At 38.4% G+C, this 20553-nt stretch overlaps 1 protein-coding gene across 5 annotated transcripts in view; it reads right to left on the minus strand.

The window, feature by feature from the left end:
- Positions 1-20553, minus strand: part of ATE1 (arginyltransferase 1) — a 75165-nt gene that overhangs the window by 54325 nt on the left and 287 nt on the right. The window contains exons 1-8 of one of the 5 annotated variants that reach the window (XM_017809229.1): positions 20394-20535; positions 19449-19512; positions 19030-19092; positions 18437-18540; positions 17404-17676; positions 13193-13425; positions 10237-10365; positions 2146-2178 (exon numbers count right to left, since the gene is read on the minus strand). In XM_017809229.1, the coding sequence (XP_017664718.1) occupies positions 2146-2178; positions 10237-10365; positions 13193-13425; positions 17404-17676; positions 18437-18540; positions 19030-19092; positions 19449-19512; positions 20394-20496 (1002 nt within the window). In that variant the 5' untranslated portion in view covers positions 20497-20535. Of the gene's footprint in view, positions 1-2145; positions 2179-10236; positions 10366-11367; positions 11497-13192; positions 13426-17403; positions 17677-18436; positions 18541-19029; positions 19093-19448; positions 19513-20227; positions 20323-20393; positions 20536-20553 lie in introns of those variants that run through there. The other 4 variants (XM_017809228.1, XM_017809231.1, XM_017809232.1 and 1 more) reach the window with 4 other exon arrangements.

The raw sequence follows: 20553 nt of genomic DNA on the forward strand, positions 1-20553 counted from the left end.
TAAAATATGACATCCTACAGAAGGTGATCCTGGGATTTACAGACCTGTAATGGTGTCATTTATTATTAGATCAGTGAGAATTAAGTATCAAATCAATAAACAAAATAATGCAAAGCAGAAGCTGATGTGCTTTTGAAGAGCAAAGACTGAGATTCACAAACATCTTTCGGCTCTTTAGAATTCAAAAGCCTCTTCATACATATAACAGGAAACAAAGTGAGAACAAATGATCATTTGCACAACAGAAAACAGATCCCTTTCCATTGTGCTGGATCCAGGTTCTCCAGACTCACAGGTGAATCACTCAAGACTGAAGGATGTTGCAGCAAAACAAGATCATTACTGAAAAGTATTCAGGACAGTTAAAAAAGAACTGAGGGTAAACAGCTACAGAAAGATCCCATAACACTGATTTACCCAAAGTTCATAAATCCACAGAGCATAAACACATGCAGGAAAAAACATTGCTGTAGACACACCCAAAACAATGGGTATAAATTACCAGCTCTTTCAAAAAGATTATTTTGACAGGAGCATTATGAAATCGGCAATTTAATGCTTAACATCAGTCAAGAGGAAAAAAAAAGATTAAAGAGCAATTAGAGAGTAATTTGAAAACAAAACAAAATCATCCTTTGCCTGCAGAATGCCACAGCACATCCAAGGGCTGAGGCTCATTCCAACTGCTGTCTCAAGATGACATGGAAGAACTTGAGGAGACCAAGCACTGAGATGATTATTAGTGATGATGACACTGGCCCAGAACATCCCCCTAATTCTCTGAGCACTAAAAACTAGGAATCACTCTGAGCAGTCCAGATTTTCCTTGTGCCCTTCTCCCCCTGACAACAACAGGGTACCAGGGCACAGGGTTTTGGGTGAGTCCTGCAGGCCATTCTGTGCTGAACCATGACCACCATTCCTCTCCCAACCAGGCTATATTTGCATATGTGAAGTGGTAAAATGGCAAATGTTTAAAAGTAGCCTCTAAAACAAAAGCATGAGTAAAATAACATTCAAACTTCTCTTTACATGACCCTGTTTACTGCTAGAAAACTGCCTAGTTTTCTGCTACTACGCACTGTATCATTTTTTTTAAAGCATTCATTTTTTATGCCAGAGCCCCTAGCCAAAACAGAAACCAAACTGAATAATAAATTGAGAAAACAAAAAAGACAGGAAGAGTTTGGGTGTTCATACTATTTGCAGCTAATAATAACATTAAAAATTCAAAACCCGACAAATCGAAAACATGTAAGGTTTAAATTCTATTTTAAATTATTTTTGCTCAAAAGAGTAAACAGACTTACACACTGCTAGATTTGCTTGTGGCAACTGTTTGAGAATAAAGAATTTCAAGAATCCCGTGGCCTCTGATATATAACCCCTTTTATTTAACTTCATCTAATTGAAGACATCTGTAGTGGTGCCACACAAAATTTAATTCAAGCTTCGAAATGTCAATAAAAAGTGTCTGTAAGAAACAATATCAGTACAAACCTGGCAGGGCAGTGTGCATCAACATCTATGTAGCCACACAAAATTAAGAATATAATGGCAGTCTGCTGCCTGAGTTGACGAGGTGATAAAAGCCCTTTTCCTATAAAGTCTAATGAGCTCTATTACTCTTCAGCTTTCAGGAATGTAAAGGCCAGTGGACTGAGCAGAGAAAAGCAGCAAACTCTGCACACATGGATTCATTCAAAGTGCCACAGATCAAATTACCAGTGTAATTACTATAACCTGACAATTTCATTACAGTCACGAGGCCCTTCGCTCTTCAACACTAACAAGAAAGACAGTGCAAGAAACCCACAGCAGTTTGCTTACTTGAAATGAAAGAACAGCATCTCTCCTCAACTTTTACCTCAGGCTGGAGTCAAATACAAGTTTGGCAAGTTACACATTTTTTTTCCTTTTCACAGAAATAAATCAAAACCCAGCAAAGACACAGCACTTTCTGCTTCTGCCTTCCAGTGCAGTGCTGTGAACTTCAGTGGTAGCTTATTACCCAGCAGCACAGCAGTATCTTCCTTACCAGTTGGTGATGACAGAAATTCTGTGCCACCCACCAATACCAGAATGGTTGGCTGACTACAGAGAGTGCAGGAGAAAAAACACACTCATTTCAGAACAAATACCTACCTCCAGAGGAGAATCACACAGGAATCGTGTGAACTGCAGCGAGGTGGATTCATCAGGAACATGTGCCCAAGAAGACAGTCCAAATATGCAAAGCAGAAGAACAAAGAAAACTATTAGCAGTACTATAAGATAGATTAATAGTCAAATACACTCTTTAAAAACCGTATCTTTGAAAAGCATCATCAGATTTTAAATTAAATTTCCATAAACAAACTCTCACATTCTGTTTAGAAGTACAAATAGATATAATGATTAACTATCCAAAGCACTTCCTTTCCTATAAAATAGAAGATGGTTTTTAAATATGTGATGTGAGAGAATTATCACCCTGTAATACAGGTCTGTTTCTGGTGTCCTTTATTTTAAATCACACATTACCCTTCTCTCTGACTCCCTGCAACAGAGTCTTTTCCCATTGATTCCATTGGTACCTGCCCCACCACTATTATGAGGGCCAGGGCCCTCCTAATTCTTAAAATAAATTAAGTCACTTTACATTCAAAATCAAAAGCAAGCCCATTTTAAGTCTAGAGAAGAGGAAGGGAAAAGATAAAAAAAAAAACCAACCTCCTGAAAGTGCATTTCAAACCTAGATTTTTTTTACTCAGTAGAAAATGATGTGCTGTAGATAATCAACCAAAAAGGTAATATTTTAATGATCTGGGGCTTGTCCAAGGTTCTAAGAGTAATAAAATATAACATTTATTCACTACCATTTACTTATTTGATACAAATACTTCCTTATTAATGGATTCCACATTAAACATGTTATGAAACTCTAGTATGTATTTAACCCCAAAACATTCCCTTGTTAAATAACTAATATGTGTTACACAGTTTAATTCCCCCTCTGGTATCAACTGGGTGATTTAATAAGTCAGCAGTTCACAAACTGCAAAGTAATAGTAAACAGGAATGTTTAATTAAAAGTTTGATAAAGAGAATATATAGAGACACCTACAAAAACCTGCCTGTTGTTAAGGATTCTATTAAATTCTGGGATTAATTAATTAAAGGGGAATACAAAACAAAAAAAAAGGGGTGGTTGCTTGTCACTTATCCCATTTTACCCAGGGAAGGGGCGGAGAGGAAGGCAGGCAACAATAAAAAGTACCAACAGTGTAAGTTGCTGACTTAGAACAGAGTTCCACATACAGCCTAAGGAAGTGAAACTTTCTCTTTTCTTCAGAAAGAGCTGCAAAGCAGATTTTAGAAATAAAAAGAAGCCTCTGGTAGACACTGATGTTGATCTGCAAACGTTAACTGGCCCACTGCAGCTCGAACTGAAGAGAACCTTAACCTCCAGGGCTGTGTCTCTAACCAAGTGCATCTGGGGATGTAAAAGAGTCAGGACTTGGCAGAAGTCACTTTTCAAACCTTTCCCCCTCAAACACAGCAGCAGCTGATCTCTGGATGAACAATAAACCTTAGGACATAGACCTTATGGAATAGCACTGAATTTCATACAGTGCTGGTGCAGGCAGGGGACTGTGCACTACCTATAAAGGTAATCAAAAATTTGAATTTTTGAGTCATTTTCCTGTAGTAAAAGAGCAGAGAGTTACAAATTCCTACACTCTGAGTGCATCAGTCCCTCCAGTCAATGCTTTTAGAAAGTGCAGGTTTCAGAAAAAATAAACCATGTGTTACTAATTTTCATGTCAGAAGACCCCCAGTAGTTCTTGATCTGTAACTTTAGCTTTATAGTGCAAGTTAAACCCTATGGTGAGAAAACTGTGCCCACAACACTTTTCAGATAGTTTTATCAATTCTCCAGGCCCTGCTGTCCAATCCCTTGGCTTTGAGGGTGAGGGGGGACTTTTTAAGTGCACCTAAGCATAACTTCCCCTTGCTGGGGACTATATCCTGTTACAGCTGTACTGCTGGCTTGGAGAAAATTCCAACTGCACTTGAATTTGGATCACAATCTTAAGGGGAAAAAAAAAAACATTGCAAGTCTTGTTATAAATTATTAAATATTATTAAACAGTTTTCTTAATCAAATCCTCAAAAAAATTCAGAAGACACTGAATCTTCCCTAGATGTCAATTAAGAAACACCAAAAAAACCCACAATTTATTGCTGTGGGTTTATTCATTTTCTTTTTAAGGAAGAATTTAAATCACACATAGAGCTGGAGAGTATAATAAATATTTTAGATCCACTGATCTCTGTTGTTATCTTCCCTTACTCTCCCCTCCCACCCCCAAATCCACAGCACTTAAATCATAACTCAGGAATATACTTAGTCTATACACTTATTTAAAAAAGAAGAAAACATAAGATTCAGTTTCTAAATGAACAAACTCACTGCAAGATTATTCTGAATACAGTTAAAAATTATTCAATAAACCATGAAAGAAATACAGCCAAAAGCTGATGTTGCATGTAAAATAACTCAATATGTCACATAAGCACAATTAAAATTCCTTTCACAAAGTCATGTTTTTCTAATTTTAATTTCCAACTGATTTACATAAACTTGAGCCTTTTAAAAGCTTTATAATATATCTGAAATCCACAACATTTTTACTTTGCTGCAAACTAATTACAGCTGCCAGAAAGAATCAGCACAACAACAGGGAGTAAGTTTAAACAGAATTAATAAAACTAAGAGATGAACACATCACTGAGAATTAAATCAAAGGGAGAAAAAAGGCAGAAAAATAAATGGAGAGTTGGGTCCAACCCAAAGCTACTTGCTGGAGTAAAAGCACATGCCCAGCTTTAAAAAGTGGTAATAAAACCAGAGTGTTAACACCTGCTTCCTTTTACAAATGTGGGAAGATATTCAGGTGCTAAACTGGAATGGGTTTCACCTGGTGGCCCAGAGACTTTCTGCAAGTGAAGGTCTGTGATGTCACACAAGGGCATCATGGCCTTCTCAGGAAAACACAGCTTTCAGGGGTCATCAGGCACTGTAAAACTGTCTTCAGTGCAAAGACATCACAGAAAAAAATTATCACACAAAAAAAATCTATCATTTTCCCCTTGACAAGATAAAGAGTTTGCTCATATTTGCAATTCGCTGTCAAGGAAAACTGAGTATTTGCCCTTTTTCTTGGGGAACAGAAGGGTGAGGAATGGATATGGGATTTGGGCCTTTCTTCTTTTTGGTTTTTGGTCGTGGTTTTCTCTGCTTTATTTTTCATAAATGTGCCAAGGTCGTAACAACAATAAAAAATAACAATGACAAGTCATGCAAGCTACAGATCCAGTGCATCACCTGCACGTGTGGTAGGCAAATTCATTCCCTCTTCCCCTCCCTAATTCCAAGGACAACACAGTGCTTCCCCCAACTCTAAGTGGCCAAATGAATGTTCCTGTACCCAGCAACAGAAAAGAGCCCTGAAACTTGGCATTCTTCCTAGAGGGATACTGGCATCCTCCCAGGAGTTCTTCCTCACAAGCAGTGCAATCTTTTAGATCTGCAGGGAAACACAGAGCTAGAATTGGGGTTTTCTGCTCTAGAAGCTTCTTCCCAGGTCCAATGTTATTCCTGTTTTATCCAGCTTCTTTTGGCTTCATGCAAACCTTATCTTCCTTAGCCAAAACCAGATTAGAATCAGTATTAACCATAAATCTGCACAGTGAAAAAAGGTAAAAATAAGTCAAACTTTCAATAAGGGTTGCTAACAACCCCCTCCCAAGGAAAAAAAGACAAAAACCAAACAACAAAAGGAAGATATTTAGAAAAATAGATTGAAATTGAGCTGGAAAATTACAAAAGTTCTCAAACTTTCTGTAAAAATCAGGAAAATGGGACAGAAAGTAGCATCTTTACAAGAAAAGATGGTGCCAAACCACCCTTGAACTGGGCAATATAGTGGAGCTCAGTCAGCAGAGGAATCAGACTTATCCTGGGACTGGCTCTATTTAGTATTTTCAACAACTGCCTACAAAAATACAGGAATGCTAAAAACCCACAGTTTCAGAGAGTTAAACAGACCTGAATGTGAAGAAAGAGCCTTCAAAACACTGTACTTAAGGAAAGAGGGGATCTAAAGACTAAATGCATGTCTCAAATGTCGTTTTCACTACAAGAATGGTGCTAAGGAAAAAATTGCTGATGGGACAGAAATTACATTTCAGACTAACAATCTCAATTCCCTTATGGAATGACAAAAGTCACTGTGGCTTTGTCTGCTCAGAAGAAATTCACTCTCAATATAGCAGAGATCTATCAGTCTTACAGTAAAGATTATTTAATTTTATATGGATTTGCATAAAAAACTCAGTGGCTAAATCAGGAAGAACAACATAAACTGTGATGCAAAAAGAATCTCAACTGAAATGATATGACTGTGGACAATAAATTCACTGTCTGGGTGCCTAAATTCTTCAGCTCTTTTAGGCATTTCAAGTTATAATCCATGACAGAAGGCATCAGGCTGATATAGAAATACTCGTTCTAAATTTTTAAATCAGTGTTACCAGAGACCTGAAGTGCAAGTTTATCACAGTGAGATGTTCTGCCAAGGCTGCCATCAAGCCAAATAATAAAAGAACTCGTTCAAGAGCATGATAAAAATGTTGGGCTGTTGAGGGAAGCTACAGAAGGTTAAAAATAACCACGAAGGCTATTGATTTTTTTAAGCACTGTCTCACTAAAAAACAAAAGAGGAAACTAGGTTAGAGAGACCTAAAAGTTTGCAACTGGCTGCTGACACCAATTTGGAAGTGATCAGAACATGCTCCTTGGTATTTCCCAGACTACTCCCTCAGTCTTCTATATTAGTTCAAGTGGATTCCTGGGAGGCAATTAAAAAAAAAACCTCGGAAAGAAAAAACCCGCCGTACGTATTTCGGTAATTTTTTGCACCTTTTCAAACAGTGTCTCTTTTGTGTGCAGCGAAATTCTTTTCTTCCAAGACAAATATTTAGTTAAGCACAAAGCAAAGAGAGTGTCCAGCTACTTTTCACAGAGGGGAACAGACAGATATTATTTTTCTACGAGTTTGTCATTACGAGACGCTCGTGAAAAGTTCAATACCACGCTTGTTTCAGGAGGTCTAAACAGCAATAAACTGCTCACTCTTGCTCTTTCTGGAAACTACTGCATAATTTTTATGATCTTTTATGGAAATGTTTTCTAACTTGTGTAGCTGCCACATAGCTTGTTTCAGCTACACTTCAGCAGTGTCTCTTAAAGACAAAGACTGCTGTAAAAAGACTTGAAGATTAAAAATCACCTTAATTAACTAGGTGTGTTTTATCAGTGTTTTACACCACACAGATCAATCATTAAGTTCTCTAGAGAAGAGGCAGGAACAGAAAAAACGCTTAATTCCAAATTTTTACATGGCAATATGTAATATGTAAAACTCAGTCTGGAATGACAGACACTGGTTTTTTGTTTAGCACAGTAACTGAATACAGTCAAAGAACTAAAGCAGCCAGGAGTTTTTATATATATATATACGTGTTTGTGTACAAAATACACTGACAGCCTCTATAACTGACTACAAGAAGCATTTTAAAAAAGACAACCTTGGCTCAGAAACGTGATGCTTCTGGTGAGATGATACTTCATGAAGAAGAACTGCTGGAGATTCCCACTATTCTACCCAAACTATCCATTGATTACTTCACTGGGATCAAAACATTTCCTTCTTGGGATGAAAAGGCCAAGAAAAAAAATGTTTTGACTGCACTCATTTCACCTCAAATCTTTGCCTCCAGACCTCCACAGCTCCACACCTGTATCCATCATTTAAATATCAAGAAATAAATCCTGACATTTCATATAAAACACAAAAGAGAGGCAGGTGGCAAAATGTCCTGAAACATTTACCTATCTAACTCCACATGCTTTATAAATCATCCTGAAGCTGGGGTGGACCTGGATCATCTTCCAGGTGACTTGTGCTGTGCAAGGTCCTCCCCTGCATTTCCTACCCAGAAACAGGTATTTTTGCTGCTGAGGAAGAATTAAAATATTTGCAGATAAGACTTTAGGTAAGAAGGCAAACCATTACTAAGACTCCTTTAATCCAATGGTCTCCTCCAAAGAGCCAGTCTATGCCCCTTGGGATTATATAAAATACATAACAAGTTCATTCTTCCTAGTCTCAGATCATTCTTCCATACATTAATCTACACATTTTCTCCCAGAAATATAACCAAATGCTATTTAAAGTCCTGGGAACAGGACGTGACAACTGTCACTTTGGACCTGAGATAAAGGGCCATAGACAGCACTTCATAAAGGCCCAGAAAAAATGCAAAGAATGGGACAAACATTAAAACAGGTTCTTTTCATGAATATTTTCGTAGCTTCCAAAAATGAGCAGTTCAGGAACTTGACTAATTCAAGAGTAGCCTTGGATAAATTTCTCCAATAGGCAGAGATACACCTATTTTCCACGATTTACCTCGTTCAGAAGCTATTTATACCTTACCACTTCACAATCTGCTGAGGTTTCCCCTAATTCTTCTCATTTTTCCACCAACTATTTTAAGATAAGAATACACGTATCCCTAAAGCAGCAGATGACCATGCACTTACATTGCAGCTCAATAAAGTTCTGTGCTTCCCCCAGGGAAAAACTGAAAAATCAATTCTTCCACAGCACTCTTTTTAAGAGCAAGTATTATGAAGAAACTTCTAATTAGAAATTTGTTTGCTGTGTTTTTCCTCAGGACACCAATTCAATTCAATAAAAACACGCTGCCATAAATATTTTGAAGTGCCAGCAACTCTGTGTAATATCAGTACTTCACTCCACTCCATAGCACAGAAACAACCAGATCAGATTTGAAGCTGAATTTCTGCAGCAAGTGGCCAAAGGTTTTTGAGAGGGGTGAGAATATTTCCAGGTAACTTTAATTTATACCAGATAAATTAAGAAAAAAATGGGATAATGTAGGGAAACACCTATGGCTAGTAACAAGGAAAAAGGGGATAAAAATCCATTACACTGTTAGCAGTGAACAGAAATCCATCCCCTTCTTCTTCAACAGCAATTCCCATGACAGACTTTACACCTTAACAGGCTGAAAAACTGACATCATAGCAGAAAAATCAAGTCCCTAATCAGACCAGGTAATGCCTGGTACAAATCTAGTAAATAGCTCAATCTACCTTGGCATGTGTCCCATTTTCACATTATTATAATTAAACCCATTTATATCAGTAATTATAAAAAGGGCACAGAGTACTACTTATTGTTATGAGACCTATTATTTTACAAAACAAAGTGAAATGGATTTTATGGCTTTCCAGAGTAGCATTACAGACATCTCACAAAAAAAAAAAAATCTCTCCTTACACTGTCTTGAACTAAAGCCAAAAATTATTACGGGTTTTACTCTTCTACCTGGAAAACAGCCACAGTTTGTGAGGTATCACTCCCAAGAACAGAAAAGCCTGGCTAGAGAGCTGACCAATATTAAAGCTCTACATCTGCAGTAGATAGAAAATAGATAGAAATGACAGCTCTGAGGTTGCAATTTCATTAACTCTGCTAATGAAGAAGTTGTGCCACCTTCCAGAGAAATGGAGAACTGCTGCTTGTTTGGAACCCCAGGAGTATTTTTAATTATTTTTTTAATTTATTAGATTAGGATTAGCCTCCTGTAAACACCATTTTAAGAGCAGGGTGCACCCATATGCAGTGTACTCTCAATCAATATTTGGAGGAGATATTTTTGCACTGTTCCTACTGCAAAGGTTAGTTCCAGTTGAGCACTGTGCAATGGGAATCAAAGTGAGATTTTTAAAACCTCCACCTGTTAAATTAAGCAAGACCACAAAAAATTAAGGAGAAATGTAGAAAAGGTACCAAACAACTTTAAGGCAGAAGATGATTTTATCATCAAAAAAACATTTTGATACCATCATCTTGTTTCCAGTGGAACTCTCAGTCCCCAACCTCTTTACAAATCATGTTTAATCCCTCCCTCTTCAGCTCAGTGACCCCTGGGCTGAAGCCTGCAACAGAACCTTACTGAAAACCTCAGTGCTTTCCCTCCCAAATGGAAATTGCAGTATTTTAATATTTAAAATCACCCTCAGAGACACCATTTCCCACCATTTAACTGTGCATTTTAAAAAGATGCTTTCAGAAAGGTGCATGCAGTGAACTGTACCTCATTCTCCCCACAGTCAGAAGGTGTGTCCTTGTGTACAGACATCTGATACTTGGCAAATAAAGTGGCAGATTGGTTGAAGGATGATTTGAACTGGGGGTCCTCAAAGGAGACAGGTACTAACCTCACCTTCAGAGCAAGGGAAATACAAGCATTCTATTTTGAGTGCATATCATCAGATAATCTGCTTCTGAAGGTAAGGCTAGTGGAAGATCTCCTCCTATCCACTTCAAAGCCTCTGAAGTCAGTTTTCTATTTTAAAACCTCCTAGAGGAGAAAGTCTGACAACTAACACCAAACTTAAACTGACTGCTGATACTTCCATTAAACAATAAAAGCTGTGTAACACTAGAACACTCCAAAGCAGGAGTCTATTCAATCTATTTTTATTGACCTACTATCTAACAAATCAACTACAAATTTTAGTTTCGTTGTACAGTCTCAAGGACTTTTAAAATGTACTATTTTTAATGTCACATCACTCATTTCTCTCGTTCAGCAATAACATAGTCTGGCTACATATACTTTTTTTTCCTTATACTATCAGAGAGGTAACATGTCTGACAGTTCACTCTTACACTCCACCTGGTCATTACAAGAAGCAGTAAAAATGTGTGATTTAGATGGAGTGCACAGATCACTTTTTGAAAGGCTTAAATTGAAAGTGAAGAGAATTATTCAACTCCTGTGAACCTTAAACCAACAATTTGTGTGATAAACTTTTGCTCACGTGTTGGCCCTGGTCACATTAGTTCCTCCTTATGGAAGCATTTAAACCAAAGCCAACAAGACCAGTTATCAGGCTGAGTGCCCAGCTGGATTTAGTTCTTATGAGATTTGTATTTATAAGGCCCAAAATATCTCTCTCCCAGAGCCTCATCCTCTCCATCTCTTACCCAACAGCATCCCCATGGAACATCCATAACTTTTCAGTCTGCAACTAAGACCAAATATTTGTGGCTCTCACAAAAAGAAGAGTTTGCACTTTCAGGATGTTGATTTTCTTTGATACAGTATTTTAAATGCTCCTGAATATATACAATGGATATAAAATCCACATTTGTTTCTCCAAGAAACAAGACACATGAAATGGAGGGGAAGCTTTGCATAGAATTAATTTGGCCTTCTGACCTGATTTATGGTTGGTTTATCAGGTGGGTCCTTGTGAATAACCATCTGGTAACGTTTATAGACCTGGTAAGACTCCTGAAATGTGGCTTTGAACTGTGAACTTGGTGGAGATGATCTCACCACCCTCACCTTCAGAAGAAGTTAAACACATTTATTATTACAATACACGCAGTAACTATACACTTACACATAATGCAAACATCACAACAGAGACACATTTTAACCTCCTGCACAAGGGTCAGCACAATTCAGATAATATTAGCCAACAGCCTTCTAATTCTTCTGCTCAATTTAGGCTGCTGAAGGCTTTTATATTTACACTGAATAACACAGGAGGTTTTCAAACTGCAAATTAAGGTAACTAAAACGCCTCTACAAGAAATACACAAACACTTTTCAGGAAATAACACCAACAGATCAACATTTTAAAGAGATTTCCTGTACTACTTAGAATATCCATTTGTAGTTTCATACTACACTAAGAAACACTTGAAAGACTTGGAAGACTCAACTCTGTGCTCCTCATCTAAAGACTGTTTTTATGGCAATAATCCCAAGGGGATTTCTTGATATTTTGAAATTGAAAGCAGAAGATGAAGCAGTGTTTCCATACTCAATTACGAGTTAACTGTAATAAGCAGTTATCAGTCTTCCCATCATCACTCTTAAACACACAAAAATAATTTTAGAAATTCTTTATAAATTAAAAATTCTCCTAAGTAAAAACAATTTCCCCCTAAGCAGAAGAATGCTGTTACATGAGCAGCAGTGCATGTCTTCTCAAATATATTTAGTCATATTAATTTCAAAAGCTGTGTAATTTTCAGAATGGTCCTATTTTCACAAATAGTTAGTTGGTTCTGATCTATTAAAAAACCCAATATAACAAAACAGCACACTTGACAGCCACAGGAAGGAGCAAAGACAAACTGGGAAAAAACTCTTGGATTTTCCCTGCTTCTTATAAATGAAGGTGTTCAGATAAAGCCATCGTGCTTCTTTTATACAACTCATGAGAAAATGGGGAAGAGTTAATGAGATGGATCAACTTCATGGCTTCTAGTCATGTAAGTATTTTAATTTTCAGTACCACCACTGAAAATGATCAGGAAAATACTCATATTCAGATTAAGTTTTCCAGCTTACAGGAAAAATAAAAAGAAAAACGGCTTTTTATGATTAACAAATGTTAGAAGGCCCAGAACCTTCCAGATTGCTGGCTCTAATAGATGCAGTGGCAAGCAGTATATTAAGCAAATTTTTCTACCATCACTTTTACAGCTTTCAAAGACATCAACACGCCTCAAAGACGTGCATAAAGAGCAGCTATCTTGGTATCTGTTTAATTTGATGAAGTTACTGCTCTCTTGTCAGGTTTCATTAGCATAGATACTTTAAGTATTTATATGCTCCAGAACTAAACGTTGAATTTCTCTCATCATTCCACACTCGGTTAATTCAAAGTCTTTCATTTTCAAGTCACGCTGTATGAAATCAATTTGCAAGTTATTTTGGTCACTGCACTGGTTTCTGCTAGAAATGACTGCACAGTGCAAGAGTACCCTCTTGTGGCTACACAGAGCTCAGCTGCATTTTACATATATATATATGTATATACACAATTATATATATAATGTTTTTTACATATATATATATATACAGTTATATAAAATAATATATATATATATAATGCAGTATCACATATATTTCAAGATTTAAACTACAACTACTCCATAAGGTCAAAGGTACAGACCTAAGCATTTGAAAAACTCCTTAACCAGACTTTTCCTTCATTTGCCTCCCACAACAGCGAACAAGACGTTACCTCTAATTTGTGTCGTGCATCATCAGGTAAAGACACAAGAACAAAGTCTTCAATGGTTTTAGGTTGGTTTGTTTTAGGTTTAGAGTTTTGCAAGAGGAAAGCTTGATCTCCCCCTGGAAGCTGAGAGCCTTCTAAGGTGCACTTCTGGTTCTGGAGGAGTTTCTGTAGTTTCCTCTCTTTCCGAATGTCCTTTGCTTTTCGACACAGTGGCTTGCTCAGATCAGCCCCTTTCCCTACAAGGGCACAGGCAAAGAATTAAACACCACAGTTAACAACAAGCAAGCAGTTCTGATGCAATCACTGAAAAGAGATGGCTAAAATCAGCACTAATTTCACCTGTGGCCTTTTACATTTACAACTCCCAACACCTGATGCCAAGCTAATGCAACGATTCTGCTGCAGCTATTTAATGCAGCACTTTAATCTGGGATCACCTTGACCACGATTCCACCCCAAAGCCAAGAATATATTTAAAAACTTGAAACACTGAAAGGTCAAAAACACAACCAACAAAACCTCGCAACCAAACTCAGAGAACTGTTCTACCACATTCAAAGCCAGAGTGGCTACAGGACAAACTCCTGTAGAAGACAGACACCCCAAAAAAAAGGATTTCTTTTTTGTCACCTGGAATCTGTGGGCACTGTGCAGAAATGCTGCCAGTGCCAGTGCCATCAGTGCCACTGACACTAGTGCTACATCTATGCTTAAAATTATATTCAGATTGTCTGTTTTAATTAATCCATCCACTTCTGTCAGTCTGTCTTGAACAGATCAACCATTTGTAACATTCTATTTGTGAAAAGGTATTTACTAAAAAGAGAAGCCAAACCAGTTTCCCATCCTGACCCATTTGCTCTCTAGTACTACAAGAACTTCAGTTTTAAATCAACACAAATCCAGAGACATGCACAAATAAAAATTCGAGTGGTCCAAATTCCTCAATGAAGGGGTCCAATTAGATTTATAATTAGGACACTAATGTAAGATAAAACGTCAAGACAGAAGAATGGCAGTATTAGAAAAATTATATATAATTTTCTTCAATCAAAAAAAAAGGCTGGTCCCCATGCTACCCTCTAAAGGCACTTAAAGGATGGCAGATGAGCTGGAAAACAAAAAAGACCCATATTAAAGACTTTAAAAAGTGAGGAAGAGCGGGGAAAACTAATATAGGGAAATACAGTCATGTATCTTTCACAGAATCCAAATGGTAACAAATGTTATTACAAACTGCTGAAGAAATGTTTTATACCATTATATTTCTCCCCAAATCCATTGATTTGCAAAAGACAGGCTGGCAACTTTTGGGATACTTTTCAAAATTAAACTACCCTGAATGGTAAGGCGGTTTCATTTGAAGCATTGGGAAGAAGACACATTCCCAAGTCCACTAATATTTATAAGAAGCAAAAAACAATCCAAACTCAGACGTAACTATGGCTTATCCCACTTCACTCTCCTGAAGGCCTGGACATTACGTGGAAATTGTTTTTTCCAGAACTCGTATGAAAACATAAATCTTTCCTTCATCCTCCTCCCCACCAGTAACTTTTTAGCCAAAACTGACGTATTTCCTGTTCTCTACCCACGTATTTCCTGTTCTCTACCCACTTCAGACCTTCCTATGGACAATGGGAACAATGGGATCCTTCTGCAAAGTGGAAATGGTGAGAGCACTGATATTTTGAAAGCTCACTGGTGTGTTCAGAGTCACTTCACCTGGAAAGACCTGTAGCCCTCAGATCCGCTGCCTGAAGCATCTTTCCTTCCCAACAGAAACATCATGGAAATTGGAAAAATACTTTATATTGGGATAATTTTAAGTACTGGCAATGCTGTAAAGTATTCTTTTTAACATGCCTACCATAGAGAATTTATAGACTTTCTGAGTGTACTCCTGGGGCAAGTTAGTGGGAAGCTCTTTGTGGCTCATCCAGGAGTTCCAGTTTTGGTTTCTCCACGACAGCTGAAACGTTCACAGCGCCTCAGGGACTTGGAAAAGGAGCTGCTATCCCTTTGGCCTCAGACATCCTACAATGGCTCTGGCAGATTTTATGATTGAGCTAAAATTATTCACCAGAAAAGGACAAACAAGAGGGAATTAGGGATACTATGTGACCTGTCCTCAGGCAAACGAGTCACAGGAAGAGTTTATTTAAAACAGTCACGATACATTTGAAGAACGAGCACTTCATCTGTATCGGGATCTGTTTTGTGTCTCACATCTTCTACAAGCTGTAAGTTAGCAAGAAAAACTTCTTAAAACAATAAATGTGCATACACAGACATAAGCAAACCTTCTTTTCTATCTGAAACTGTGCAGAAACAGCGCATTATTCCTACAGGACAATGACCTGTTTTGTTTATAAAGCAATAAAAATGCAATTAAACAATCTTATTGCGGGCTAAGTCTGCATTTTCCAAGATAAAAACTAAACATCTTTCTATCTGGAAAATTTTAAACTGGATTTGACCTGTTACACCATCTGCTCTAAAAAATTAAATAAGCTTTCTGATGCATTTATTATTCACTTTATATTTCCTTTAAAGCCTCCAGAAAGAACCACACTAATGAATATTTCTCCTCTGTACAAGTAAGCCCTTTTTTTCTGCAACACATTACAATATTACAAGATTTCTTATCTGCATTTCCCGTGTTTAAAGTTTGACCCGAGGTTATTCTAAGCCTCACTGAAGACCTCAGCTCACCTTTTTCATAGCAGGTTTACACTCCTAATCTTTACCCAAGTCTGCCACCTGCTGTCAGCGGCCACTTGGTTTGCTTCCAAACTGAAGTTTACACAGGCCTAAGTTTTTCATTTATTACTTAAGAAATTAGAGGTGAGGATAAGAAGATAAATACAACTTTTTATTCTAACAAATAAATCAATAAGATAAATTATAATAAAAGAAGCTTGACTGAGTGATAACTTCAATATTGAAGAGAGTGACCATACTATTAAAATCAGTATTATATTAAAAATTTTTAGTGTTATATTAAAATGCCTCCAAGATTCCATGGACTTTCCCATAAAACTGTAGATAGGAATAAGCATTTTTTTACTTCAGTTTTTGGCACATGAGAGCTGTAGCAATGTGTAAAATGAGAGAGAAGTAAAACTAGAGAAGTAAAATGAGAGAGATTGCTTTACTTCTTGTATGTACTTACTGCATCTCCTTACAGAAATGTAAAATTAAGTTCACTGCAAGACAAAAAGGAGAAATTCCTACATAGTTTCCAATCCTCTAGTGATACTTCTTCTCTAAAGTTACTCAAAATCTGAAACAAGGAAAGCTCCCAAACAGATGAAAAAGCTCACCTAGAAAATGTTATTCTTTATAGAGGACCAGAAGAATCTGGGTTTTTTTTTAATCAGCAGAGAGCTATCTGATTTTCTTTAAGCCCACAAGATAACAACACAATACACCAAACTTATTTCCAATGTTACTTAGATCTGTGGCAAAGACTTTATCAAAGTGTGAAAAATGCAGTCTTAAGTTATTTGCATAGTATAAACAGTAGAGTTTATATGACAAAATAAACCACAGAAATTAAGAAATATAAAAATAATACCTGGGATCTTTTTTGTGGGTCTTAAACTGGTTTCCCACCACTGCACAAGAAACAAGCTTAAGCCTTGACCTAACTCAGAAACCAGCAAACTGTATCCAGCTTGGATAATCAGGGAATTAGACAAGATGATCTTTATGGGTCCCTTTCAACCTGAGATATTCTATGAATCCATGAGCCATATCTCAAGGTACATAAAGCCTGAGTCACCACATCCCATAGAAGGAAGGGAAAGCTGGGCTGCACATCTTCTTCTGCACACAAAAGTATCCTGAACTGGGAACTGATCCCAATGTCTGATGAGATTCTATCATGTTGACCTATCTGACTGCAGTCTAAACAGCTTACAGGAAACTATTGTCTGTAGTTATGTACTCACCATAACTTAACTGAAAGTAAAAATAATTTAAAAAAAATATAATGCAAATAAGATTTTAAAAAATACATAATGAAAATCAATGTAACTTTCAGGAAACACTAAGAAAACAAGTAACACCCACTGTAGTTCCATAAACTGGGAGGAGCACAGGGAGTAAAACAAAACAATGATTGATTTACTAGGCAAGATAAAAGAAGGACTTCAACAAGATGTGAAATCATGGCAGTATACTCCAATGACTACCAGAAATGTGATTACCTGGCTTAGGTGGTGCATGAACAACTTTAGCCGAGTGTGATGGTTCTCCAGGGACTGGTGTGTCCTTGGCTGCACAGGTCTGGAGAGAATCCGACTCCACCTTCTGCACATTCACCTCTTCTTTTGTTTCCCCTGAGTCCTTATCTTCATTCTGCACACTCTCAGTGTGATCCACACCCAAGGGAGTCAGTTCAGACTGACTGACCTGAGACTCACTTTTGTATGGAAAATCACAGGCGACCGCATCCTCTATGTGGGAATCCATCGGCTCCTCTGCAGACAATCAGAACATGCAGGACTGAATTTCTCTCTGTGTAACCACAGCTCACACTTTGCACAACTACAATTAATACTAAAGTAACTGATTTCCAATTTTACAAGTGTTTTCAAACACATAAAGTATTTGTAAGAGTCTGAAAACAAAGTTTCCTTTATGACCCCGAATTATGAACACCAATTCATTTTTGGGAACGGTTTTATTCTCTCCACTAAAACAGGACAGTCAACTGATCTCAGGCCATAGCTGCAATCAAACAACAAAAAAGAGCCAAAAAAAACTCCTAGCATACCACACACACACAAAAAAGGGCAAATTATAATGGTTCAGAACCAACACAAGTTCCACCACAATGGAGAATAGCTCGGTTTGGTGCTGGATAAATGAGGTGTGACTGTTCAATCACCAGGAAAAAACCTCTTTGTTTGCTCTTCCTTTTCTCTGCCACCAACCACTCTGCTTGATCCTCTCCAGATTGCCAGTTTTATGGCAGAAGTAAAAACAGAGTCTAATCCTCTACAGCTCCCAGCTAGAAAGGAGGAACGTGCCTAGGAAAATAATCTGGTCTATGGAAAAAGCAAGGGAACACCTTCATTAGCACAAGTCACCTGCACGACTTGGTCTCTGGGCTTCTGAAGTGCTCTTGATTCAAAACCCACTGCAAAGACACAACCCATCCAGGGGTCTGTACACAAAAGGTATTTAATCCTCCTCCCAAACATCAGCTCTGGTTTTCGAACACTACGAGTTTCTTACCTTCGCTCGCTACTTTGGAAACATCTCCTTTGGAAAGAAATTTCAGCATTTTCTTCAGAACCTTCTTGTGAGATTTGGAGGCCTGAAAATGCAAAGCCTGGCACCTAAAAAAATTAAAAATTATGAACATTTCTTTTGTGAAAGTTTAAGAAAATGTTAAGGAGCCACTTAAAAAAAATTACACTGCATATGTAATTTCTATTTATCTCTGAAGTTCTTCTATATTAAGTGATCAAATATTTTATCAACGTTTTTGATTTAATGAAATTTATGTTGTCTTGTACTGCATAACATCAGTCCTCATGGCATGTTTTGTGTTTTTATCACTATAATCACTAAAATGTGTGTGTAAGCCCCTCTTATTTGGGCTACTAAGGCAGTTTGTGGGTTAAAGACAAGATTCTTTACAGGAAAATATCCTAGAGCTGTTGATGTCCTTATGCACAAACCCAACAGTACATATTTACTATTCCAACTATCACTAAAAGTAGATAAACTTTCCAAATATGATGTATTTCAAGCCATAAACAGAAATGGTGGAACAAATTTGAAGTGGTCAAATCCCTTACACAACCGTATTTTGAGCTTCTTACCTTATTGTGTATTGAGGACAACATGTTTGATTCATAATAGGTTTGTAGACATATTTTCCACTCCTGAAAATAGTAATAAATATGAATTGATTTTTTGTTGTTTATATCAAAACATAAATGGAAGAAGAACCTTTTTTATTAATATCATATCAAAGTATTACATGATGAGTAACAAAAGTCGAGAAGCAAATTCTTCAGCTCTTTGCTGCTACACTACATTGTTATCCTTCCAAAATCATTAAAGCTTTTCCTGTTCGACAGTGTCACGTTACAAAGAGTCCCAGAGTACTGGACAAATAGTTTTATTGCAATTACCAATGGAAACTAGCTAACTATTTTCAGAGATCTAAATTTTAAATGTGGACTCTAAGCTGTATCTAAACTGACAACAGGGCTTTGTATTTTCTTTCTCGATTTACCTTCGCCATCCTCTGTCTATGAGATCCTGGTAATCTTGAACTGTCATCGAATGTGCCCACATGCCTGAAATAAATAACACAGCAACACTTGACCGACCACAGCTGGGCTTTAAAATGCAAGTTCTGCGGAACTGGCTGGAGCAGCTCTGCTATTGAGACAGGCTGGGACAGCTGGGGCTGGGAGAGAAGGCACCAGGGAGACCTTAGAGCCCCTTCCAGCGCCTAAAAGGGCTCCAGGAGAGCTGGAGAGGACTTGGGACAAGGGATGGAGTGATAGGACAAGGGGCAATGGCTTCCCAGTGCCAGAGGGCAGGGTTAGACGGGATATTGGGAAGGAATTCTTGGTGGTGAGGGAAGGGAGGCCCTGGCACAGGTTGCCCAGAGAAGCTGTGGCTGCCCCATCCCTGGAAGTGTCCAAGGCCAGGTTGGACGGGGCTTGGAGCAACCTGGAATAGTGGAAGGTGTCCCTGCCCATGGCAAGGGGTGGGACCGGGTGACCTTTAAGATCCTTTCCAACTCAAACCATCCTATGATTCTGTGATTATTGCAAATCTGAGTATACGCAGATGTCTTTCAAGGATTTGGCATATTCGTTAATATCGTGATTACTGACTTCAACAGCCACATTACGTGTAAAAACCCCAATCCCAACACAAATCTCGGGATGCAGGCAACTGTTTTTCTCCGACTGTACAAGCGCAAAGTTTATCTCTCCACCTCCTTCCTTTCCCCGAAATAACCCAGGAAAACAACACGAAATTGCCGCTTAATTCTCTTACGACCAGCTGGAAGCACTGGGCCGTAAGAGGAGCTCGGAGCTCCGGGCGGGGCGGGCAGCGGTGCCGCCGCCTTTCCCCGCCGCCCTCCCTCGGCCCCGCGCCCGCCGCCGCCCCTTCCCCGCCAGCACCCGGCCGGCCCGCCCGCGGCTCCCCGCGCCGCCCGCACCGTGCGAGAGGTTGCCGGTGTCGCTCCTGCAGTATCCGCAGCGGTAGCCATCCTCCCCGCCGAAGAACTCCACGATGCTCGGGGAGCCGCCGCCCGCCGCCATCCCCGCGGTGCCCGCCCGCCTTAGGGCAGCGCCCCGGGCCGCCCGGAAACGCCGCCC

Source organism: Lepidothrix coronata, unplaced genomic scaffold, assembly GCF_001604755.1.
Source record: "Lepidothrix coronata isolate B3197 unplaced genomic scaffold, Lepidothrix_coronata-1.0 Scaffold25, whole genome shotgun sequence".
In the NCBI taxonomy this organism is placed as follows: domain Eukaryota; kingdom Metazoa; phylum Chordata; class Aves; order Passeriformes; family Pipridae; genus Lepidothrix; species Lepidothrix coronata.